This window comes from Ascaphus truei, chromosome 12 (assembly GCF_040206685.1).
Source record: "Ascaphus truei isolate aAscTru1 chromosome 12, aAscTru1.hap1, whole genome shotgun sequence".
In the NCBI taxonomy this organism is placed as follows: Eukaryota; Metazoa; Chordata; class Amphibia; order Anura; family Ascaphidae; genus Ascaphus; species Ascaphus truei.
Genome location: NC_134494.1, coordinates 5,040,187 through 5,066,441, shown reverse-complemented (window position 1 = coordinate 5,066,441; position 26,255 = coordinate 5,040,187). Strand labels below are relative to the sequence as shown.

General features: G+C 47.8%; 1 protein-coding gene across 2 annotated transcripts in view; it reads right to left on the bottom strand.

Annotated features, from left to right (window-relative positions):
- Positions 1-9,322: 9,322 nt before the first annotated feature.
- LOC142464300 (uncharacterized) overlaps positions 9,323-26,255 on the bottom strand; it is a 25,027-nt gene continuing 8,094 nt past the window's right edge. For both annotated transcript variants that reach the window (XM_075567778.1, XM_075567779.1), the window contains 3 exons: positions 23,405-23,608; positions 23,098-23,221; positions 9,323-15,142 (listed from right to left, as the gene is read on the bottom strand). In XM_075567778.1, coding sequence (XP_075423893.1) covers positions 14,085-15,142; positions 23,098-23,221; positions 23,405-23,608 — 1,386 coding nt within the window. In that variant the 3' untranslated portion in view covers positions 9,323-14,084. The remainder of the gene's footprint in view (positions 15,143-23,097; positions 23,222-23,404; positions 23,609-26,255) is intronic.

Sequence of the window (26,255 nt, the reverse complement as noted above, 5' to 3'; positions counted from 1 at the left end):
TCCAGTCCTCGAGGGCCGCAAACAGGCCAGGTTTTCAGGATATCCCTAAATCAGCACAGCTGGCTCAATTAGTGGGTCAGTTATACTGAGCCACTAATTGAGCCAGCTGTGCTGAGGTAGGGATATCCTAAAAACCTGGCCTGTTTGCGGCCCTCGAGGACTGGAGTTGTGCAGGCCTGGTGTAAGGAAAATTAAACTGCCCCAAGCAAGCCCTAAAGTTCTCCTCACTAGAACATTTAGACACTTTAACCCACAACAGTTTCTGGCTGACTTTAAGAACTGCCCTTGGCACAGAATCAACTTAATTCCCGACCCTGATTCTGCGCTCAACTATTTCCAATCCGAGTTCTTAAAACTCTGTGATATTCTGCGTAATGGAGCATGGGTAAGGGTACGTGGTGCCACCTTCCGTGGGTTACACCTGACCTTATAGCACTCTACCAATTCAGGGATGCCTTGTGGAAAAGCTACAAAGTAACTGGCACTACCAAGTATCTCAATCACTACAGATGCCTGCAGAACATGTGCACAAGGCAAAAAAAGGCACAATATTACTCTGACAATCTCCTCCAGAATACATCAAACCCAGCTAACTTCTGGAACATTATCTTATACTATATTAGTGAAAGCACTGTATGCATGCCTGCCTATCTGGATGTCCGGTGTCCCTAGGGGAAATCTCATTGGTCCCTTGGGCCGCCCGACCCCGCACACCTCTCATTGGCCTGAGGCGGAGTGATGGGCCAAACACACACACACACACACTCCACCCTCCTCAACACACACTCCACCCTCCACCCTCCTTAACGGCTGCCCGGCCTTGACCCCCCCCCCCCCCCCGCCCTTCCCGGCGGCTGGCCCGCAACAACGGAACCCCCCCTTTCACCACTCCGCGGGACCTCAACATCACCCTCTCTCCCGGTGCTCACCCTCTCTCCCGGTGCTCCCTCTCCCCCGGTGCTCCCTCCCACAGACCGCTCCCCCCCCCCCCCCCCCAAGAGCACGCTCTCGCCGCTCTCACCTTCAGGCCTAGAGGCCGCGCCCCCAGCTCACCATCCCTGCGAGCGCTGCTCCGGCTCCCTCAGTCGGGAGCTGTACGGGCCGGCTGCCCACACCACCTCCTCATCTGAGCGTCTCAGCTCCGCCTCGCCGGGGGGAACGGAGACCGCCGAGGAACCCGAGGAGGAGCGCGGCCCGGTGCGAGGTAAGTAACCGCAGGGGAAGGGATCTTTCACCCCACCCGGCCTGGTGCTTCACCCGGCCCGGCGCTTCACCCCCCCCCCGGCCTGGCCCTTCACCCAGCCCTGCCCTTCACCCCCCCCGGCCATGCCCTTCACCCCCCCCCCTGGCCATGCCCTTCACCCCCCCCCCCCGGCCATGCCCTTCACCCCCCCCCCCCGGCCATGCCCTTCGCCCCCTCCGGCCCTGCCCTTCGCTCCCCCGGCCCTGCCCTTCGCCCCCCCTGCCCTTCGCCCCCCCCCCTCCCTGCCCTTCGCCCCCCCCCTCCCCGCCCTTCGCCCCCCCCCTCCCCGCCCTTCGCCCCCCTCCCCGCCCTTCGCCCCCCTCCCCGCCCTTCGCCCCCCGCCCTTCGCCCCCCCCCCTCCCCGCCCTTCGCCCCCCCCCCCTCCCCGCCCTTCGCCCCTCCCCGGCCTTCGCCCCCCCCCCTCCCCGCCCTTCGCCCCCCCCCCCTCCCCGCCCTTCGCCCCCCCCCCTCCCCGCCCTTCGCCCCCCTCCCCGCCCTTCGCCCCCCCCCCCTCCCCGCCCTTCACCCCCCCCCCTCCCTGCCCTTCACCCCCCCCCCTCCCCGCCCTTCGCCCCCCCCCCTCCCCGCCCTTCGCCCCCCCCCCTCCCCGCCCTTCGCCCCCCCCCCTCCCCGCCCTTCGCCCCTCCCCGCCCTTCGCCCCCCCCCCTCCCCGCCCTTCGCCCCCCCCCCTCCCCGCCCTTCGCCCCCCCCCCCTCCCCGCCCTTCGCCCCCCCCCCTCCCCGCCCTTCGCCCCCTCCCCGCCCTTCGCCCCCCCCCCCTCCCCGCCCTTCGCCCCCCCCCCTCCCTGCCCTTCACCCCCCCCCCTCCCTGCCCTTCACCCCCCCCCTCCCTGCCCTTCGCCCCCCCCCCCCTCCCTGCCCTTCGCCCCCCTCCCTGCCCTTCGCGCCCCTCACCTCCCTGCCCTTCGCCCCCCCGCCCTTCGCCCCCCCGCCCTTCGCCCCCCCCGCCCTTAGCCCCCCCCGCCCTTAGCCCCCCCCCGCCCTTCGCCCCCCCGCCCTTCGCCCCCCCCCTCCCCGCCCTTCGCCCCCTCCCCGCCCTTCGCCCCCCCCCCCTCCCCGCCCTTCGCCCCCCCCCCCTCCCCGCCCTTCGCCCCCCCCCCCTCCCCGCCCTTCGCCCCCCCCCTCCCCGCCCCCCCTCCCCTCCCTTCGCCCCCCCCCCTCCCCGCCCTTCGCCCCCCCCCCTCCCTTCGCCCCCCCCCCTCCCTGCCCTTCGCCCCCCCCCCTCCCCGCCCTTCGCCCCCCCCCCCTCCCCGCCCTTCGCCCCCCCCCCCTCCCCGCCCTTCGCCCCCCCCCCCTCCCCGCCCTTCGCCCCCCCCCCCTCCTGCCCTTCACCCCCCCCCCTCCCTGCCCTTCACCCCCCCCCCTCCCCGCCCTTCGCCCCCCCCCCCTCCCCGCCCTTCGCCCCCTCCCCGCCCTTCGCCCCCCCCCCTCCCCGCCCTTCGCCCCCCCCCCTCCCCGCCCTTCGCCCCCTCCCCGCCCTTCGCCCCCCCCCCTCCCCGCCCTTCGCCCCCCCCCCTCCCCGCCCTTCGCCCCCCCCCTCCCTGCCCTTCACCCCCCCCCCTCCCTGCCCTTCACCCCCCCCTCCCTGCCCTTCGCCCCCCCCCCCCTCCCTGCCCTTCGCCCCCCTCCCTGCCCTTCGCGCCCCTCACCTCCCTGCCCTTCGCCCCCCCGCCCTTCGCCCCCCCGCCCTTCGCCCCCCCCGCCCTTAGCCCCCCCCGCCCTTAGCCCCCCCCCGCCCTTCGCCCCCCCGCCCTTCGCCCCCCCCCTCCCCGCCCTTCGCCCCCCCCCTCCCCGCCCTTCGCCCCCTCCCCGCCCTTCGCCCCCCCCCCTCCCCGCCCTTCGCCCCCCCCCCTCCCCGCCCTTCGCCCCCCCCCCCCTCCCCGCCCTTCGCCCCCCCCCCCCTCCCCGCCCTTCGCCCCCCCCCTCCCCGCCCTTCGCCCCCCCCCTCCCCGCCCTTCGCCCCCCCCCTCCCCGCCCTTCGCCCCCCCCTCCCCGCCCTTCGCCCCCCCCCCTCCCCGCCCTTCGCCCCCCCCCCCTCCCTGCCCTTCGCCCTCCCCGCCCTTCGCCCCCCCCCCTCCCCGCCCTTCGCCCCCCCCCCCTCCCCGCCCTTCGCCCCCCCCCCCTCCCCGCCCTTCGCCCCCCCCCCTCCCCGCCCTTCGCCCCCCCCCTCCCCGCCCTTCGCCCCCCCCCCTCCCCGCCCTTCGCCCCCCCCCCTCCCCGCCCTTCGCCCCCCCCTCCCCGCCCTTCGCTCCCCCCTCCCCGCCCTTCGCCCCCCCCCCTCCCCGCCCTTCGCCCCCCCCCCTCCCCGCCCTTCGCCCCCCCCCTCCCCGCCCTTCGCCCCCGCCCTTCGCCTCCCCGCCCTTCGCCCCCCCCCCTCCCCGCCGAGGTCAACACACTGGTGCAATATTCCTAGATTTTGCAAAGGCTTTTGATACTGTTGATCATGCTATCCTGCTTAACAAACTCCAGAGCTCTGGAATAGGGAAGCATGCTTTAAACTGGTTTCAATCATATCTATCAGGTAGATCCCAACATGTGTCCATCTCGGGCTCTAACTCCAACCCCCTGGATATCACCTGTGGTGTCCCGAAAGGCTCTGTTCTGGGCCCCCTACTCTTCTCAGTGTTCATTAATGATCTTCCCACAGCTTGTAAGGAAGCCTCAATACACATGTACAGTATGCAGATGACACCATCCTATATGCACACAGCCATAGCCTCTCTGACCTTCAACACATACTTCAGTCTGACTTTTTGAGACTCGAAAACTGGATTTCCCAAAACACTGTTTTTAAACACCGACAAGACTGTAACAATGGTATTTGGGACCAAGACTAAATTTTTAAAGCTTCCAGTGACTGAGCTCCAGATCAGAACCAACGCTAACACCACCCTAACTCCTGTTACTAGTTTTAAATACCTGGGCATATGGTTTGACTCCCAATTAACATTCGGAATGCACATTGATGCCCTGACATCCAAAACCTATGCCAAACTAGGCGTACTTTACAGGAACAAATCCTCCCTAAGTCTGCTGGTCAGAAAGTGTATCGCACAGCAAATGCTTATGCCAATTATAGCTCGGCACCACAAACCCACCTTGGCAAACTTGACACCCTCTACAATTCAATTTGTCGTTTTGTTCTCCAATGCAATTACAACACACATCACTGCGAAATGCTCAAAAATCTTGATCCCATGAAATATCTTTCAATTGCGTTAATAAATCTCCTGAATCCAAAATGAAGGACGGTAAGGCCCTAACGAAAGACTGCAGATAAGCATTCACATAACGGGACAAACCATCTCCCAAAGATCCTATACTAGAGACTATTGGCCGACCAGGAGTGTCGACCAATGTCTTATGGATCTTTGGGAGATGGTGATAGATAGGGACCACTGGATGGGGATTGACTATAAAGCCTATTTCGTCTTTAGTTAATGTGTGTTGCTGACCCTAGATCAATTAGCTCCAAGAGTTCCTTCATAAAGTCATCTGTGGGATCCCGTGGTAGTCCAGAGTAGGAGGACACATCCCCAAGTTGCTGAATGGCTTCCCTAAAGTAGTCTGTCCTACTCTGGACCACCATAGCACCTCCTTTGTCTGCGTTTTTGATAACTAACATAGCAGAGTTTTGATGGCCAATCGCTCATCCTTACTCAGATTGTCATGACCTAAATAAGAAAAAGAAACCCTGAGCCAATAGTCTAAGGTCACGAATAACCAAATTCTCAAACATAGAGAGGTAGGGGCCTTTTGCAAAAGTGAGATAAAAAACAGATCTCCTTCAATTTGGACCCCCAATCCCCTAGTGTAAAGGTTTGGGATTCATCTATGGTATTGCCTTGTTCCAGAAGATCCTCCATACACTGGCGACACACTTTATTCGAGCTCGGCTAGTCCCACGAATTCGGGTATACCCGGGTGTATTGAGGTTTGTGACTGTTTTCTGCCCGAGTGCATTGCGTTATTTTCCAGGCAGGGATTGAAGCATTTTATTCCCGCTGGCTGCATTACTGCACAGTATATATATATATATATATATATATATATATATATATATATATACTGTGCAGTATTGCAGCCAGCGGGAATAAAATGCTTCAATCCCTGCCTGGAAAATAACGCAATGCACTCGGGCAGAAAACAGTCACAAACTTCAATACACCCGGGTATACCCGAATGTATATACTGCATTACAATTCATGAATTTATGCCATCTGGTAGACACGCGAAGCATTGCAGCCTATTAAATCCTAATCATTATCATTTAACAGATCAGCCGCCCGTCAGCCAGGCATGAACCCAGGCTGGGAAGGCAAACGCAACGGGGCTTGTCAGAGGTGAGGAGCGGCGCATTCCAGGTATCTGCCAGGTACATACTGGGTATTTGCTCGAATAAAGTGTGTCGGTGCAGTATCTCTAAGTGCACAATAATCACGATAAGAATCCAAAGTCTCTAGAGCAGAGGATGGAAAATTCGGTGAATCAGGCATGATCTCAATGGAGTCTTCCAAAGAGACTCTCTCAGGAGTGTTCAGTCAGAGATCCCTCCCCAACATTGGGATGGTGAAAAAACTTCTTTAATGTTAATTTTCGGACAAACTTATGCACATCAACCGCTACACTAAAGAGATCAATGTCCATAGTTGGCGCATATTTTAATCCTTTATTCAGGAGAGAGATCTCTGAGTGCGACAACTCCATACCGGAGATATTTATAACATTATCTACATTATTTAGGAGTTCTTCCTTTTGTTGGCCATTTTTCCTCCTGCATCTTTTCTTCCCCCTCCTGGTTCTTTTTCGTTCTTCCTGAACATTGAATAGTTTTTTGACTGCTGCTCTGAATGATAAGAGTCGGTGGATCTCCCTGGAGTGGGGTCTCCCCGTGCAGAATTTCCCTCTGATATGCGCCTCTCATTTCTGGTTTGATTACTGGTACCACGTTGTTGATTACCGGATCTATTCTCCATATCCAAAAATGACACAGAGTGGGAGGTTGTCTCCACATCAGAGAGTTCTGAGTCATCACTTTGATAATCAAAATTACTGGGTTTCAAAATTGATTTCCTAGGTGTAGATCTTTGTGATGTGTTTTTAGAGGAATCCTGTGAAAAACTATCAAAAACAGGAACAATTTTTTGCCACCTATAAATTTGATTTTTTTCATAATCTATACGATCACGATCGTATTTGTTCTGCTTTCTAATCATTATTTCTCGTTCTGCTTCATCTATGGTTCTAGACAAAATTTGGTCAAAATTAGAAAAACCCTCAATGTCCTTGAATTTTCGTAGTTTATCCTGTAACTCCTTGATCTGATTGTCCAGTGTTGTTTTTTTCTTTTAAATTTTGCTGCAATATCAATTCCATTAACTTAAATGAACAATTATTAAGTGTTTCAATCTACTGATCCTCAAAGATTTTGTCTTGAAAGCCGAAAGTTGGAGATTTTTTGACTCTCAAGCCTCTAGGAATTATTTTCACTTTTAAATAATTTTCCGTTGCAACAATGTCCCACCAAATCCTTGTTTTATAAATCAAAAGTTTCTCCAATCTCTGGAAGTATATTTTCAAATCACCAATTTCATTAGAGTCAATATCAACTACATTTTCAAAAACACGGAGTGCCTTCTTCTTTCTGGAGGAGTATTCTCCACAATTAAATGTATAAGTTGTAGGTGATGAAGAATCTTGTATATCCTCTTTATCATCCATTATGGCTTCCCCATAACTCAGATATATTATATGTCCGTAAAAAATGAAGAGTACACAGACCTGCTCTCTATATTCAAAGAAGATTATATTCTTTCAAAACATTCCTTTAAAAGTATATACAGGATCCATTTAGTACGAGCTACCATTTAGGGAAGTAAACATACATGTGATTGGAGAATGGTGCTCAAAATACTTGGACCTATATCCATATATTAAAGGGAGAAGAGCAAAACACTGGGTAATGAATAATAAATGATAATAATAAAAGTACTAAACCTATAAGGGGGGGCTCCCCTTATAGGTTTAGTACTTTTATTATCATTTATTATTCATTACCCAGTGTTTTGCTCTCCTCCCTTTAATATATGGATATAGGTCCAAGTATTTTGAGCACCATTCTCCAATCACATGTATGTCTCACATTTTAATTTGGTCTGTGACTGTTACATACACCTATAATATATATTATCTCTAACTGTGCATGCAATGTCTTGTATATAATGTATACCCAGTTTATTTATGTAACTGTATTTGTAACCATGTACTGTATTTGTCATATTAACTATGTCCGGGACATACTTGAAAACGAGAGGTAGCTCAATGTATTACTTCCTGGTAAAACATTTTATAAATAAATAAATGTCATGGGATGGGGGGGGGGGGTGGGCTTGATGGATATTTATAGCCCATTTTTGTATCTGATTGGTGGGTATATGATTGAAATAATATCAATACAGGTGCAATAATGTGATGGAGGCTGTAAACATATTAAAGCTATATAAGTGTGTACTCGTAACTTAAATACAGCTCAACCCCGTTATAACGCGGGTCTCGGGGTCCACCCCGAGACCACCGCGTTACTAACGGGGTCGCGGAAAAAAAATGGCCGCCGCTTTAATGCAGATTCATCCCGCGGGACAGGAGATGGGAGCGGGCATGTCCCTCCGCTCCCCGCTTCCCCCTGTCACCGCGGGACAGCCCGCGGGGCAGGAGATGGGAGCGGGGATGTCCCTCCGGTCCCCGCTTCCCCCTGTCACCGCGTGACAGGTCACAGGGCAGGAGATGGGAGCGGGCATGTCCCTCCGCTCCCCGCTTCCCCCTGTCACCGCAGGACAGCCCGCGGGGAAGGAGATGGGAGCGGGGATGTCCCTCCGGTCCCCGCTTACCTCTGATCCCTCCACGTGCCCGGTGCTCCCGCTGCCTGCATGGAGGTGGTAGCGGGGGGGTTTCTTCTCCCCACCGCTGTCCCTGGCGCTCCCGCTGCCTGCGCGGGAGGAGGGGGGGGAGCGGGTGGTGGTGCTGGTCGCGGCCTTTCCTCTGCTCCGACCCCACCCCCCGTCTGTGTAGAGTGAGAGAGTGTGTGTGTGTGTATGTATATATGGGAGAGAAAGTGTGTGTATGTGGGTGTGAGTGTGTGTAAGTGTCTGTGAGTGTGTGTAAGTGTGTGTAAGTGTGTGTGAGTGTCTGTGAGTGTCTAAGTGTGTGTAAGTGTCTGAGTGTGTCTGTGAGTGTGTGTGAGTGTCTGAGTGTCTGTGAGTGTGTGTAAGTGTGTGCAGTGTGTCAGTGTGTGCAGTGTGAGCAATGAGGAGTGTGTGTGCAGTGTACAGTGTGTGTGCAGTCTGTGAGTGTGTGTAAGTGTCTGTGAGTGTCTAAGTGTGTGTAAGTGTCTGAATGTGTGAGAGTGTGTGTGCAGTGTGTGCAGTGTGTGTGCAGTGTGTCAGTGTGTGCAGTGTGAGCAATGAGCAGTGTGTCAGTGTGTGCAGTGTGAGCAATGAGCAGTGTGTCAGTGTGTGCAGTGTGCAGTGTGTGCCGTGTGAGCAATGAGCAGTGTGTGTGCAGTGTGCAGTGTGTGTGCAGTGTGTCAGTGTGTGCAGTGTGAGCAATGAGCAGTGTGTGTGCAGTGTGCAGTGTGTGTGCAGTGTGTCAGTGTGTGTGCAGTGTGCAGTGTGTGTGCAGTGTGAGCAGTGTGTGCAGTGTGAGCAGTGTGCAGTGTGTGTGCAGTGTGGCAGTGTGAGCAATGAGCAGTGTGTGTGCAGTGAGTGTGTGCAGTTTTTTTAAAAACGGGAGCCACGGGAAAACTGCGTTATAACCGAATCGCGGTATAACGAGGCGCGTTATAACGGGGTTTAGCTGTAGTTATTTTAAGAAGAATAAGTGAATAATAAACTATATATATTCTAATTAAATAATTTGTTAAACATGTGGATAAGTGATACAAATATAAATTATACACAAATAATTGGTTAAATATACTCTTACATAAATACCAATAATAACATGTATGATACATTATACATAAATAAAATATATATATATATGAAAAATATTGCATATACAGTCATGTGAAAAAGAAAGTACACCCTCTTTGAATTCCATGGTTTTACATATCAGGACATAACAATCTGTTCCTTAGCAGGTCTAAAAATTAGGTAAATACAACCTCAGATGAACAACAACACATGACATATTACACCATGTCATTATTTATTTAACCAAAATATAGCCAAAATATAGCCAAAATGGAGAAGCCATGTGTGAAAAACTAAGTACACCTTATGATTCAATAGCTTGAAAGACTACAATTGGTCTATATCCAGCAAAATGAAAGGACCTGCAAACTAGTGGGGAGGGGCGGGGCTTAAAACCTGGGAAGGAGGAGCCACCAACCTAAACAGCTGAAACAGCTGAGAATAGGTTCACAAAACACAGAACCCCAGCATGCTCTTTTTTTGAACCCGAGCCCCCACAAAGGGTCCTTTCATTCTGCTGGATATAGACCCACTGTGGTCTTTCTCCCTCCTAATAGAGGTAAATGAGAATTGTAATCCTAATAGAGGAATATTAGTATTTTATCTGGTAGTGTAATTAGATTGTAAATCTAATATCTTCAAAAAATGTCACTTATGTCTGAAGCACTTCTTCCCATTATGTATTATTTGTGAGTGTCATGTGTATTGTATTTCTGCTGTAAAGAGCTATGTACATTAATGGTGCTATATAAAGATATACATACAACAAACTTAGTCAGAAATACAAACAGACATCAAATATTAATGATATACAAATTGAATAAAGAAAATACTATAACAGCCAATTCATTGCTGCTATGATTGAAAAGCTAGAAAATGGCTGATTTGAAAATGTACTTAATTGAAAAGATGTACAGAATGTATTAGCTGATTGAGATATGAAAGAAACCAGGGAACTGGTGGAGATGCAGAGCCACTTGGGACCACTCTAGGAAACGGAGACCAGAGCAATAGGAGACCCAACCAGGGGAAGAATTTGGATCAGACTAGTGTGCTTGTCTATGCACTCATTGAAACCAGCAGTAGCGAGATTTTGTCAAGAGTACTGTATATATCCAATAACATTATCTCATACAGAGGGTGTTGAATCTATGACCCCCCAAAAAATTGTGGGGGAGTGCCCAAGCTCCTCAAAAATGTGGGATCCTTGTTATGATGCAAGCTCAAATGCTAAGAAACACTGATTGGAGAGGCCTTTGATAACATTCTTCCACTGCTCCAAAAATTGGACATTGAGAGGATGTATGGTCCTCCCAATGTATTGATACCCACAGGGGCATGACAATATATACACAATATGTATGGTGATACAATTAATGTTGCCTTGAACCCGATGACTAGTGCCTTTCCAGTGAGAATGGAATACATGATCAAAAATTAATTTGACACATACACCAGTTCAAGTAAAAAGAGCAAGTGTAACTCTAGAATGTCTCGGACCCCTAAGTCTACTGGGTGCTAAAATGTTTTCATATTAGTAGCTTTTCTGAACACTACAGGAGCTCTGGTGGGCAACTCCCCAACTAAATGGGGATCGCAACAGAGTATATAAGTGATTATGTCCACAAAAGGATGACATTTGATGATAAACGTGGGAGAAAATTATGGTTTATGATATACTGTAGAGTCCATAGACAATTTTGATAACCTAGCAGTATATTTGCCTTTGTTTGAGCAAGTAATGCTCCCCTATCCTGAGCTTTTACTTTGGCTAGTGAATCCATGATGAGGGTCTCATCATAGCCTTTGGCCAAAAATCTATGTGCTAGCTATAGGGACTGTAATTCAAAATCCGATTCAACAGAACAATTCCTTCTTAATCTACTAAATTGTCTCAGATGAATATTACTGAGCCATTTTTTGTGATGGCAACATCTGGCATGTACCTGTAAGTGTTTCTTAGCACTTTAGCTTGCATCATAAAAAGGATCCCAATTTTTTTTTGAGGGTCTGGGCACATCCCCCTTACACCACACTTTGTTGGGGGGTCATAGGTTCAACACCCGCTGTATGAGAGAATCCTATTGGATATATAGAGTACTCAACACGTTTGTCTGTCAAGCAGCTTCGTCAGGAGTCTTTGGCAAAGCTGCTTGACAGAGAAACGTATTGAGTTTGCCACAAGCTCCATCGAAGACTCAGGAGAAAGGATCAGTGCAGGGGAGAATATCATCCTGGTTGCTGAGGGTCCGCTACTGGATCCAAGAAGTGATGTCACCGGAAGACGCAATCCCGTAGAGGGAGGAGAGAACGCGACTTGCCTCGTTTGCGGAAGTCGCCGATTGAGCACCATTATTGCTTTTAAAACTTTAAGCTGATGTAAGCCTCGAATTTGGAGGGATATCTTTTGTCTATATATCTTTTAAATACCACCTGCACTATCATTGCCTCTCTTTTTTGGGTCACTGGAACGAGTGTACTACACTGTCACCTACATCTGCCAGTTTGGAAATGCCCAAATGTCTTACTGATTTGTGAGTATAACCATTGCAGCTTACTTCCAGAGAATATCACTGATCCCTGTGGAAACAATTCAACACCCCCTTGTAGCCTTGTCAGTGCTCACTCGCAAATGGAGAACCTCACGGACCGCCAAAGACAGACACCAAGAAAAAGACAACCCGCACCAGGGGTTAATGCAAAGACTGGCAACTTTAAAATCACACAATTCCAAACTTACATAGTAAGCATGATGCTCCATGGATAGATGCAGTCCCTTAGTAACCATGAGAATAAGGAACTCCAGGGCATCCATGCAATTAACATCTGAACCGAAGTGTACGTCGTCAGAACGTTATGACCTACCTCAATGTGTTTTGTAGAAGACTGCTTCATCAGTATTGCTTGACCTGAGGAAGAGAGGAACACTCTCGAAAGCTTGTCCTATGACATAAATTGTTAGTCCAAATAAAAAAGGTATCACCAAATACTGAAGAACTCATTTATTCTGATATATATATATACATACATACATACATACACACACATACATACACACACACACACATATCTGAGTCTCCATCTCTACCTCCCTGTCTCCTTCCATAATGCCCTCCCTCTCTCCCTTCTTCCCTCTCTGATTAAGAGGAATGACAACTTCAGTGGGATGGCTGCCGAGTGTCAGCTTGTGTGTCAGTCTCTCTCTCAATCTATGCCCGGCCTTCCCTCCTGGTCTTATGCTCTCTCTATCACCTCCCTTCGTGCCTCCTCTTTCCAGAGTAAGAGGAAAATGAAGTATCAACCACTCCCTAGTGATGCTGACCTCAGCAGCATACAAGCCAAATGCCAACCTGTGTGCGTAAAAGGGTGCATGTCAGTTTGTGTGTGCAACCTGTGTTTTTGTGTGCCAACCTGTGTGTGTACAAGAATGTTTGGGTGTGCATCCTGTGACTTATTAAACATAAGGTCAGTCTGGGCAGAAACAAACTGGTACAGAGTGGCAAATAACAATATAGACTCATCCTCACAATGTGCCCTTCTCTCTCCTAACCCTTTCTCATCCATTCCTTTTTTTGTCCCACCCTTTCTTCCCTCCTCTCTCAATGACCGCACTCCTTTTTCTCCCTCTGTCTCCCCTCCATCATGTCTCTCTTGCACTCTTGTATTTCTTCCCCCTTCTCCCTGCTCTTTCCTCATCTGACTCATCATCTCTACCTGTCTCTTGTCCTCTCAACTCATGTCTCTACCCTCTCGCTATACACCGCTTTCCTCATCTCCTCTCCCCCAACCTCTCTTTTCATCCTACTGTACCTCCATCTCTTTCCTTTTATTACACTCTCTCCTACCGCGCACCCTCTCTCTCTCCATCGCTTTATCTTTGTCTCTCGCTACTCTTTTCTGTACTTCTCTCTCCCTTTTAACTTTATAGCTCCTTAACTCTCTCTCTCCTCTTTTCTGTCTCCTCCTCTCCCTGTTTCTGCCCCTCTCTATACCCACTCAATCCTCAATCTTTTCCTCTCCCTACATTTATCGCACCTGTTACTTCCTCTCCATCTCTCCTCCATCTGTCTCCTCTCTATCGATACCCCCTCATCACTTTATCTTCCCGTCTCACTCCCTTTTCTTTCTTCCCTATGCCTAACCCTCTCATTCCATCCTCCCACTCTCCTTTGTATTCCCCTATCTTTTTCCTCCTCCCTCTTGTGTCTCTTCTTCCCTCTTAATCCTTATCTACGCCCTCCCTCCTCTATCGGGCAGAAGGATGGGCCACACATCCCTTTTGGCAGTGACGTTAATCAACAAATTCAGTGAGCATTACGGAGGGCTTTGGGAGCGAACTAGGGAGTAGTGAAGCACAGAGAAGGTGCAGGGAGCAGGTAAGAGTAGAGAGAGGAGGGCAGTGAAGCACAAAGGGTAGATTTATATTGGAGTGAGGGATAGGGGGCACGTGATGGAGCGTGTGGGGTTGGAGAGCAGAGAGGCACAAGTACTAGTAAGGGCACAGAAATTAGATGAGGGGGAAGTAGGGAGAGGAGTGCAGTGTTTAACGGGATGTAGAAGAGAAGGCGAGGGAGATGAAGCAGGTGAGGAAGGAGGGGGAGGGCAGCGAGGCACAGGGGAGGTACGTGGAGCAAATTAGAGGGGCACAGAGGAGGTAGAGGTGTGAGACGGAGGGAATAGTAGTGGATTAACATTGTAATTAATATACATTTGACACAGAGTATATTTTTGTGACACTAAATACATTTTTACTAATGCTACATGTTTTACTCTTATAAAACAAAAAACCCACACAGATGGTTCAGAATATTAAAATGAAATATTTTCCAAGAGCAAGATACATTCGTTTTACTAGTACATGTTTTCTGTGTGGTGTCTCTGATGTCTAACAAGTGTTGAATTCTGGGTAAAGCGTTTTCCACATTCAGAGCAAGCAAATTGCTTCTCTCCTGTGTGAATTCTGCAATGCCTAAGAAGATCGCCCTTACTACCAAAACATTTTCTACATTGAGAGCAAGGAAATGGCTTATCTCCTACGTGAATTCTCTGATGTGTAACAAGATTTGAGTTCTGGGAAAAACATTTTCCACATTGAGAGCACATAAATGGCTTTTCTCCTGTGTGAGAACTCTGATGTCTAACAAGATGAAAGTTACTGGTAAAACATTTCCCACATTCAGAGCAAACAAATAGTTTGTCTCCTGAGTGAATTCTCTGATGTGTAACAAGAGTTGAGTTCCTGTTAAAACTTTTCCCACATTCAGAACAAACAAATGGCTTCTTTCCTGTGTGAATTATCTGATGCCTAACAAGTATTGAATTACAGGTAAAACGTTTCCCACATTCAGAACAAACAAATGGCTTCTTTCCTGTGTGAAGTCTCTGATGTTTAACAAGATTTGCGTTCTTGGAAAAACATTTGTCACATTCAGAGCAAACAAATGGCTTCTCTCCTGTGTGTATTGCCTGATGTTTAACAAGAGCAAAGTTACTAGTAAAGGATTTCTGACATTCAAAGCAGTTATACAGGCTCTCTACGGTGTGTGTTCTTTGGTGAATTGTATAAGCCAATTCATTATTAAAGTTTTTACCACATTGACCGCACTGATGAATTTCCTGTGCATTAGTGTTTCCATTGCCACACTCCTTAACATGAGTAGATCCATATTCTGCCCCTATATGTTCTCTGATTGTATAAATATGGGAGGCTGTGGGATTTCCGTCTTCATATGAAGTTGACTCGTTAGAATTATGGCTAACAGATAGTGTATGTCTCTTGCTTGATTTATTTTGCCAGAAGCCATTTGCTCCCTGATCACTTTTATGAACACCGTTATCTTCATTTACACAATCTGGTGAGCAAAGAGGGGTGTGACTTTCTGAAGGTGTATTTCTGCTCATGGATCCATCTGTTGGAAAGAAATACACTGAGTGAAGAAGTTCATTAAATCGGCTAAAAATGATTTCGCATTTCTGGTTGAATATTCAATTAGTATAAAGTACATGTCCCAAAATCTCAATCGGTATAGTATGTGAGCTAAAGAATTACTGTAAGCAAAAGCTACCGCAGGAGTTAACCTACATTTTTATATTGCTTCTTTTTGCAAATTTGCAATCAGATTATATCATGCATTTGGGGAGAGATTGGGAGTACGAGATTATATGCTATGACAGCAATCTCTCCCCAAATGCATGATATAATCTGATTGACCACAAGAGGGAGCTACACCTCCTATGTTCAAGTATTACATACAATAGATAGAATACATCTCTGTATGCATAGACATTGATCGTGCTGTCAAACAGGTGGTACATACTAGTCTAGCTATACTATTTTATTTAATCACAATATTCAGTTAATATCACTTTAGTGTAAATATTTTCATAATTTCACATGTAAGTAGTTCTATCACTTATATCACAAGTGCAAGTTTGTTTATGATAGGTAGCAATTTCTAGTATCTATACACATTGCATCAGGTATTTATAGGCAGGCGCATTATCACAGTTGTGAGCTACGTTATACTCTTGAGTAAGACCACTTTTCTACTGAGATTGCCAACATAGGGAACAAATGAGGCTTGGTATTTGTTTTTTAAGTTCCTTGATTTTTCCGTTATGTAAATAAAATTCTCTATATTAGTGGAGGTGGCTAACACCACCTCTTTCCAGTCAATGAGATTATATTCACATAAGGAGGAGTGCATGACCCTAGCGGGATCTTTTCTTTCTTATCCACGTAGACATATCGGTAACATGTTTTTAATTTTACATTTAACAGTGGGTGAAGGTTAAGTATTGTTATGCGCCCTGGGTCTGAGTCGTAACAAATTTGTCTCCCAACACTTTTTCTTTTTTTCTTCTCTCTCATTTGCCCTCCCCCTCACCATTTCTCCTTCCCCCCTCACCGTTTCTCCCCTATCTCACCTCTCTTAATTTCTGATATTCTCTGATCGACCTGTAGCCAAGCTCCCGTTTATAGCTCCATCTCTCTATAAACAATTTCCTCTCCCCTTCTCTCCCCAATTTCCCCCCTCCTCTTACCGTATCTCCCCCACCCCCTCCTCACTGTTTCCCCCCATCTCACCTCTCTTAATTTCTCTGACATTCTCCGGTCGGCCTGTAGCCAAGCCCACGTTGGTAGCTCCACCCCCATCTCTTAGTCCTGCCTCCGTATGCTCTTGTAGAGGGCCGAAAGTTGGAATGGAGAAAGAAGCCAGGGCACATGTGAGCCGCCTGTTGCCCACCAGTGCGGTTGAGCTACCCTTTTTAGAAACCTACTATGATCTAAAATACTATTGATGATATTGTTTTGTATGTTTATATCTTGCTATAAACTGGAAATTAAGAGTATGTCACCAACTACTTTTCCTCCGTTTTGTCCTGCTCTATAACCTGACAAAAACCTCAGATTAATTTTTTTGTTAAAATGCCAATATTAAAGAACACAAAATGTCACTTGAGCACCTCTTTTCTGCTACCCTCCACAGGACGAGAAAGATGGGCACATTTTTTTTTTTAGGATTTGGATCCGTCACAGATCGGGTGTTTTTTTTGGTCCAGGGATTTCCACAAATCAGTCGCAAAAAAGGCGACTCGTCTTTCCAGATTTTTTTTAAAATCACTGTCAATTCAATGTGAATTCCGCAATCCGTCTGAGGATTTAAAAAATTCCTCCAACAGATAATGGGATCTGCAGATTGGATTCCTAAATATGGTGGTTTTGGATGAATCCACACGGATTGAAACAATTCAGCGACAGATTTTACACCACGGAACGGAAATGGAAAGCTCGGGAAACGGATTTTAACAGTATCGCCCATCTCTACACTTGCAGCCCATATCCAAGTCGCCCATCTCTACACTTGCAGCCCATATCCAAGTGGCCCATTATAAGTGGCATGTCTACTGAACAACTGAAGTTTAAAAGGAAGGAACTCTTACCCTAATGGATCTTATCCTTCTTCTCTCCTCAGGTAAAATCCATCTCTAAATCCTCATTGAAGCCTCTGCTGTGTGTATTATATAGTATATGCAAGTGATCCAATGCTAGGTAAAATCCATCTCTAAATCCTCATTGAAGCCTCTGCTGTGTGTATTATATAGTATATGCAAGTGATCCAATGCTAGGTAAAATCCATCTCTAAATCCTCATTGAAGCCTCTGCTGTGTGTATTATATAGTATATGCAAGTGATCCAATGCTAGGTAAAATCCATCTCTAAATCCTCATTGAAGCCTCTGCTGTGTGTATTATATAGTATATGCAAGTGATCCAATGCTAGGTAAAAACCATATTTGAATGCTGTTTTCTGTCTACCCCTAATCAAATTAAGTGTTGCCACCTAGGCAGGGAACACCCTGTGTAGAAAACCATTTGTTTGAATGTGCCTCAGATGTGCTAATTAAGCAGACAGAACAACACTGTCAGGTGACTTTTTAGGCCTATATAAACCCAGTCAGAACAGCTAGTCTGCTTGCAGCCCATATCCAAGTGGCCCATTATAAGTGGCATGTCTACTGAACAACTGAAGTTTAAAAGGAAGGTCAAAAGAAGTGAGGAAGAAGTGGACACCCCATCTGGCCCTGATTCCTGCATTTGAACTACGCTGGAAAGGAGGATATCATCAATACCAGACTGCATCATTACTGCTGTGATGCTGCCTTTACCATTTATATTTGCTGTAACTTCACTTCTTCTCAAATTATGCACTACTTTCTACCAGCCTCCGTATGTCTCAAACTCTATTCATATATCTCCATCTCTCCTTCCTTCCCCACTTCTCAGTTCACATGAACTCCTTTCTTACCTGCGTCCTCTGACACCACACAGCTATATCCCCTGCACTAAAAAACACCCCTACAAATCCTCCTCACACATCCTCTTTCTATCCATGCTTCTCCTCCTTGCTTCTGGGGATATCTCTCCCAATCCTGGTCCCTGTCTTATTTCTACTTGCTTTCGTCCTCGCCTCCCACATGCAACTTCTACTCCTTCTGGTGTCAACCCCTCCAACCTCATACCCATCCCCTGACACCCTCCCTCCTCTCTCCCATTCTCCTGTGCCCTTTGGAATGCTCGCTCCCTCTCTAACAAGTTCCTCTCTGTACATGACTTATTTCTCTCTCACTCCCTGCTTCTCTTTGCTATAACTGAGACCTGGCTCACTCAGTCTGACTCTGCTCTGGAAGCTGCCCTCTCCTATGGTGGCCTTTCCTTCTCCCACACTCCGCGCCCTGATGGCAGGGGTGGAGGCGTGGGGCTCCTGCTCTCCTCTGTCTGCCATTACCGAACCCTTCCTATTCCCCCCCTTTGAGGCTCACACTGTCCAGATCTTCTCTCCTCTCCCTGTTCATGTGGCGGTCACCTATCGCCCACCTACCTCTACTCATCCCCCTTCTGCCTTTCTCTCTCACTTTGAATCCTGGCTCTCTTTCTTTCTCTCCTCAGACTCCCCTGTTCTTCTCCTTGGGGACTTCAATTGCCACATTGATGACCCCTCTCTCTCTTGGGCTTCCCGCTTTCTTTCTCTTACCTCTTCTTTTGGCCTTCAACAGTGGACTGCAGCTAGCACCCACAAGGATGGCCACTACTTAGACCTGGTTTTCACTAAAAACTTCTCTCTCTCTGATTTCTCCATTTCCCCTTTTCCTCTCTCTGACCATCATCTCATTCTCTTTATCTCGCTTCTCCCCTTCTCCACCTCCATCTACCCCCCGGTTCTGCAGAAACCTGTGCTCTATTCACTTACCTGACTTTGAGTCCACTTTACGCTCCTCCCTCTCCTCTCTCAGCTCTGCTACAGACCCTGACAACCTGGTCAAAAAGTACAACTCTGTCTTGTCCTCGTCTCTTGATCTACATGCCCCGCTTTCTCTCTGCCGCCCTCGCCCTTCTAACCCTAGACCCTGGCTAAATTCCCACACGCGCATGCTGCGTTCCTCCACTCGTTCCTCTGAACGCCTCTGGAGGAAGTCTCATACTCTCGCAGACTTCCTTCACTACAAATTTATGCTATCCTGTTTCATCTCTGCCCTCTCGCAAGCTAAACAAGCCTACTTTTCTGCACTAATCAACATGCACAAGTCTAACCCACGCCGACTGTTCTCTGTCTTTGATACTCTACTCAAACCACCCTCAGCTGCCTCTCCTTCCTCCATCTCCGCTCAGGACTTTGCTGACTATTTTAAGGAAAAGGTGGAATCCATACGGCAGAACATCCCCTCTGTTTCTTCCCCCCATCCTACACCTCTTCCTAACTCTCCTCCTGCCTTCCTTGACTCTTTTTCCACTGTCTCAGAGGAGGATGTGTCGCTGTTGATCGCCTCTTCTCCCTCTACCACTTGCCCTCTTGACCCCATTCCCTCCCATCTCCTAAAACCTCTAGCTCCTACTATAATCCCTACGCTTACACACATTTTTAACTCCTCCCTCTGCTTTGGAACCTTTCCATCCTCCTTCAAACATGCAACAGTCATACCATTACTCAAAAACAGCAAGCTTGACCCTACCTGTCTTTCTAACTATCGACCTGTCTCCCTGTGGCGGTAGGGAGGGTTTGGCCCGGGATTAACGGGGTTACCCCCCAAGGGCCCCCCTCTAACCTCGCCAGGGAGACAAGGGGTTAACTGGGCTGAGGCCCAGAAATGTGATTTTACCCTTGTTATAACCTGTAAATGTATTCTCCCCTGTGTCCCTGTCCCATTGTAATGTCTGGGTTAAACAGTACCTGCATAACACACACACTGGGTCATCAGGGGTTAATTGTGTAAGCCCAGTGGGCTAGTTAATGCGTTATCTGTGTATTCCCTTTGCCTCATGGGCCTGCAACTGCCTGTGTCAGCGTGTAAGTGGATTGCCTTGTATGGGTGGCCTCTTATGAGGAATAGCTGCAGGGCAGGGATGTCTGGAACATGAGGGGAATATTTTAACCTGTCTTGCCTGCCAGCAAGGTATTCTGAGCCTTGGGGTACAGCCTCCGGGTCAGCCCCCAAGTACACACATATTAAAAATATAACTTTGTCATAAGAGGGACATATATTTTTGATAAAGTGACTTTTTGCAGTTTTTGAAATACACAGGCAGAATGCTAATGGTGTGCTAATGTACAGGCAGAATGCCTGTCTTTGTAATGCGTAAGGAACCAAATGGTGCCTCATATGAGTATTCAAGTGAGTCTATTCACTGGAAGTGTATATCAACAGAGAGGTGTGATACATCGCCCTGATCAATAGGTAACTGACCTAATTGGTTATGCGAGAAGCAAAAGCCCACTTCAAAAGGTTTTATTGATGGGGCCAGGGGGGGGGGGCTACCCCCAACAGGATATCAAAAGTGAGTAACTTTATTAAATATAAGAATATTATGAGATGTCCTTGGCTGAACCGGCTAAGAATTACATAAGTGTATTGGCGGGAGTCAGACGATCTTGGGGAGTCTAAACACTGTATATGTACCTGCTGCTAAATGCCAGATATTAATATCTCTATTAATGTTCATATTACAATGTAATTTTTGGTCTTCCTGCGAGCGTCAGGTGCCACCGACCGTATTAATATATCTCACCTGACTGTGTGTATTACGGAACGGAAGTTATGCAATGATTTGCAGTAAATATGAAATTTTGGTTAAGTCTGAGGAACCCCTGTTGTGATGAGCAGGAAAGGAGAATTTACAAACCTGATCATCAAAGACTAAGTGGCTAATTGCTTATGCTTGGCCCAACGGACAAAAGGAATTAACCAGAGGAAGTGGAACTTTTCACACTGACCACCTAGCTTCAAAAGCTTCAAAGAGGATTTTACTTGACGGCACGGGGCCGTAAACTGGGAAAGAGGGGGTTAAAATGATATATAAGTCAAAGCCACCCTTTACCCAGGTGTTCATGTTGTCCATTGTTCTGCATGCAAATGATCTTCAGGCCTGCATGTCATCAGGCCTGTTGTGCTTGACCATCTTGATTGCTGAGAAGAAATGCCATGCAATGTCTTGGGCTGATTGCTGCATGAAACTGCCAGTCCAGCTGGGACTGTTTTCATTATTTTCATCTTTTAAGTAAGTGTCTATATTTTGCCTGTTATTTGTACATATTTGCTGTGTTCACCTTTATCAAGGAATAAATTCTATTTATCATATCTAAGTCTCGTCCCAGTTCAAACCCAGGTATATATATATTTATATATAGTTTTGGTGTCAATTACAGCCTGTCGCAAGCTCTCGTGACACTCCCTCCTGCCTTTTGCCTCTAAACTCCTTGAACGTCTTGTATTCTCTTGCTTGCTCCATTTTCTCAACACCTATTCTCTCCTAGACCCTCTACAATCTGGCTTCCGCACTGCTCACTCCACCGAAACAGCCCTCACTAAAATAACTGACGACCTCCATGCTGCCAAAGACAGAGGTCATTACACTCTGCTCATATTACTCGACCTCTCTGCAGCATTTGACACAGTGGACCACCCTCTTCTTCTCCACATTCTCCATACTCTAGGTATTCGGAACAAAGCTCTATACTGGATCTCATCCTACCTCTCCCATCGTACTTTTAGTGTCTCTTCTGCTAACACCTCCTCCTCCTCTATTGATCTCTCTGTGGGGGTACCCCAGGGCTCTGTCCTGGGACCTCTTCTCTTTTCTCTGTGCACACTCTCTCTAGGTGACCTAATAACATCTTTTGGGTTTAATTATCACCTCTATGCCGACGACACACAAATATACTTTTCAACACCTGACCTTACACCTGCTGTACAAACCAAAGTTTCTGAATGTCTCTCTGCTATATCATCCTGGATGGCCCTCCGACGCCTTAAACTCAACATGGCTAAAACAGAGCTCCTCATACTTCCTCCCAAACCTGGCCCTACTACCTCCTTCCACATTACTGTTGGAACTACAATCATTCACCCAGTAGCCCAAGCACGCTGCCTAGGGGTCACACTCGACTCCTCTCTCACATTCGCCCCTCACATTCAAAACATTTCTAAAACTTGTCGCTTTTTCCTCCGCAATATAACTAAGATACGCCCTTTCCTCTGTTGTTCGACTGCTAAAACTCTGACTCAGGCCCTCATTCTCTCCCGTCTTGATTACTGTAACCTCCTGCTGTCTGGCCTTCCTGCCTCTCACCTGTCTCCCCTACAATCTATCCTAAATGCTGCTGCCAGAATCACTCTACTCTTTCCTAGATCTGTCTCAGCATCTCCCCTCATGAAATCCCTCTCCTGGCTTCCGATCAAATCCCGCATCTCACACTCCATTCTTCTCCTCACTTTTAAAGCTTTACATTCTTCTGCCCCTCCTTACATCTCATCCCTAATTTCTCGCTATGCACCATCCAGACTCTTGCGTTCTTCTCAAGGATGTCTTCTTTCTACCCCCTTTGTATCTAAAGCCCTCTCCCGCCTTAAACCTTTTTCACTGACTGCCCCACACCTCTGGAATGCCCTTCCCCTCAGTACCCGACTAGCACCCTCTCTATCCACCTTTAAGACCCACCTTAAGACACACTTGCTTAAAGAAGCATATGAATAGCACTGTGGATATTCTGAACACAGGATACATAAAGATTGGCCCCCTGCAGACGCACTTACCAGAACTCCCTCCTACTGTCTCTGTACGTTCTACCTACCAATTAGACTGTAAGCTCCTCGGGGCAGGGACTCCTCTTACGAAATGTTACTTTTATGTCTAAAGCACTTATTCCCATGATCTGTTACTTATATTATCTGTTATTTATTTGATTACCACATGTATTACTACTGTGAAGCGCTATGTACACTAATGGCGCTATATAAATAAAGACATACAATACAATACAATACAAGGACCGACATCTCTATTAGAATGACAGGAAATCTCATTTTACCCAGTGAACTGAAGGTCTGGCGATTCTCCATCATCACATCCTTGAAAAGCTCCTTGTGTCCTTCTAAATACTCCCACTCCTCCATGGATAAATAGACAGCAACATCATCACACTTTATAGGCACCTGAAACACAGGGAATCCCCCACTCAGTATACAGACATATCAATCGGTCCTATACGAACCTTTTCCGTATGGGAAGCCAGGTGAACAAGGTAGAGAGGAAAATACAGATAGAACGTTTGCTCAAGAAAAGACTGACAGAAGATATAAACATGGTAAATCCTAACACTGTCTAGCAGCCCTCACCTCTCCAGTCAGCAGGTGAATGATCTTGTTTGTGTGTTCCAGGATCTTCTCAGATATCAGCTTCTTGTCCATGTTTCTCTCAAATATCAGTGAGTTAGTTGGATTCTCCATGATGGGTCTCTGGGCCCTGCAGAATCCTTCTGGCACACAGGGACTGCTGCGGTCTGTGACATGCTCCCCATGCTTCTTCACAACAATATAATCCTACATATTGAGAAAGTAATAAATATCACTGTGCAGAGCAAGAGACACAAGTTGATATGTCTCATGTTCCTGAAGATTTGTTTCTTTGCAGCGCGAGTGAAAAATCTCTTCTTAATCACTCTATACTCAAGTAACCTACTCAGTGGCCTCCCTAACAATTCTGTCTATTCTATCACTGACTTGACCGCACCAAGCTCTCGGACTTCCCTGTGCCGATATGAGCACAAATATCATGAATTGTACAAATATCATATACAGTAGTATGTACAAGTATACAGTAGTATGTGTGCAGTATGGTGTATGGGAGTATGCAGTAGTGTATATTCAAATATACAGTAGTGTGTGCAGTACAATATGCATAAGCATGCAGTAGTATATTTGTGGTATCGAATATACAGTATTGTATATTCAGGGGTGAGCAAACTTTTTACGCCGAGCCCCCCTTTTCATCCATAAAATTTCTCAGGCCCCCCCTGCCTGATATAATCAAAATCACATGAAAAAAAAACCCTTTATTAAACAGTATACAATGTAAATACAAATATATCTAAATACTTACATATTTAAACAGCTCGCGCTTGCAAAATTAGGCTGCGTCCATGCTGCCGCTGAGAGCGGTGACATCACCAACTCGAAGCATGAGCACAGGGTGTCCTGCATAATTTTGCAAGCATGGATCGGGGCTATTTTTGTGTGTGTGTGTGTATTGACTGCTGCTGAGCGCGCTTCAAAGTCAATTTTGTTTGTCTCCCCAAGCGCCAAGCTTGGGAGATCGTACGTGCATAAAGGCAATACTTTTGGGGGGGCATTCATCCACCTCTTTGCTACCTCCCTTCCCTCTCTTTTTTTCTTCCCCTCCCTGCTCTTTAGCTTGCTATCCCCAGTGTCATCCAAACGCCTACCTACAGATTTTTTTTTTTTTTTTCTGTTTTCAATGTTGTGTTTTCACTTATTTTTTACATTATTTCTGTACATTCATAGTATGATTGATATAGTGCAGCCGACCCTTTCACTTGCAGAGGATCGCAGCGAAGCAGGTTGCCAGCAGAGGAGCTACATACGAAAGACACTAGATGGCGCTCAAACACTATATCTATGTGCAAATAACAGTGAGAACATAAAAAAAGGATAAATATATGTAAACTTCACCGTGCAATAAAATAAAAGTAAAAACACTCAAACCCTTGTAGGACTGTCGTTCCATTGCCAGCAGAGGAGAGCAGGACCACAGCGCTATTTCAGGGCAGACACCGGAAGGAGGGGCGTTAGAATTCCCTGCGCTCGGGCATGCTCCACCCTGTACCTCCAAAGCCCCCGCGCGTGCGCACACACACACACACACACACACACCATCACGTGGCCACCACCTATCCTATTTGGCCGCCCACGCACATCTTCTTGGCCGCTCGCGCACAGCATCTGCTGGCCCGCGCACCCAGGTTTCGCTGCACGCCGCCTGCGCCACCCTAAATAATCTTGCGCACCATTGCCCCCCCCCAGTTTGCGCACCACTGCATTCAATCACACACACACACTCAATCACAACACACAATCAATCACAACCAACACACACACTCAATCACAACCAACACAGACACAAAAAACACACACAATCATAATCATAAGTCACACACTTTCACCTGGGGGGGGGGGGGCATGCTCCGATCCCACCATGCTGCTGAAAACTGGGGTGGGAAACAGACAGCAAGAGAAGGAGGGCTTGTCTGCGTGCAGAGAGAAGCCCCACCCCCTCTGCAAGACACAGAGCAGAGAAGCAGCCTCAGCACGGAGCTTCCTACCCGCCCGTTCACAGTTCTGCCCACCTCCAGGTTTCCCTGCACGCAGCCCGCACCCCCCCTAAATAATCTTGCGCCCCCCAGTTTGCGCACCGCTGGTATATGTGTGTATATAAGTTTACAGCCGTGTGTGTAGTATGATATTAGTATGCAGTAGTGTATGGGTGTTGTATGGTGCATACACACACACACACACACACACACACACACACACACACACACACACACACACACACACACACACCCCCCCCCCTCTGCAAGGTTGTGCATTTGTAAATTTCAATTGGTAAACAATTGTTTGGTGGTTTGTTACCTCTCCTCACTGGTTCGAAGCTCACTCATCCCACTATAAAATAGCATGTCTTGATGGGTTGAACTAGGAAATCTGATATGCTCCCCATCTGAAATTAAGAACCGCCTCTGGCTCAACAGAAAATCTAGACCAGCCGAGATCTATAAGAACCCGGTGTTATCTTTTGCCTGTAATTTCTGGGATTCTCTTAAATCCAGGTTCCAACTAACCAGCCTCCCTTCCCTTATGCAACCTCTGTTCACGGACCACTCCCAGCCCTTTTACACGAGTAACCAACAGTCCAACCCTTGGATCCAAAAAGGTCTTTCAAGAGTCAATGATATTCTTATTAATGGGAATGTCCCTTCACCTAGGTTATTACAAACAAGTTACGATATTCCCTCATCTGAGTTTTTCAGATTTCTCCAGGTCAGGCACTATATCCAATCTAGCTATAAACCACATAAATCCCATGATCTAACTCTTTATGAAAAGTAGTGTCTGCACCAGTCCTTCACAAAAGGTATTATCTCCACGATTTACCAATATTTAACTCCCA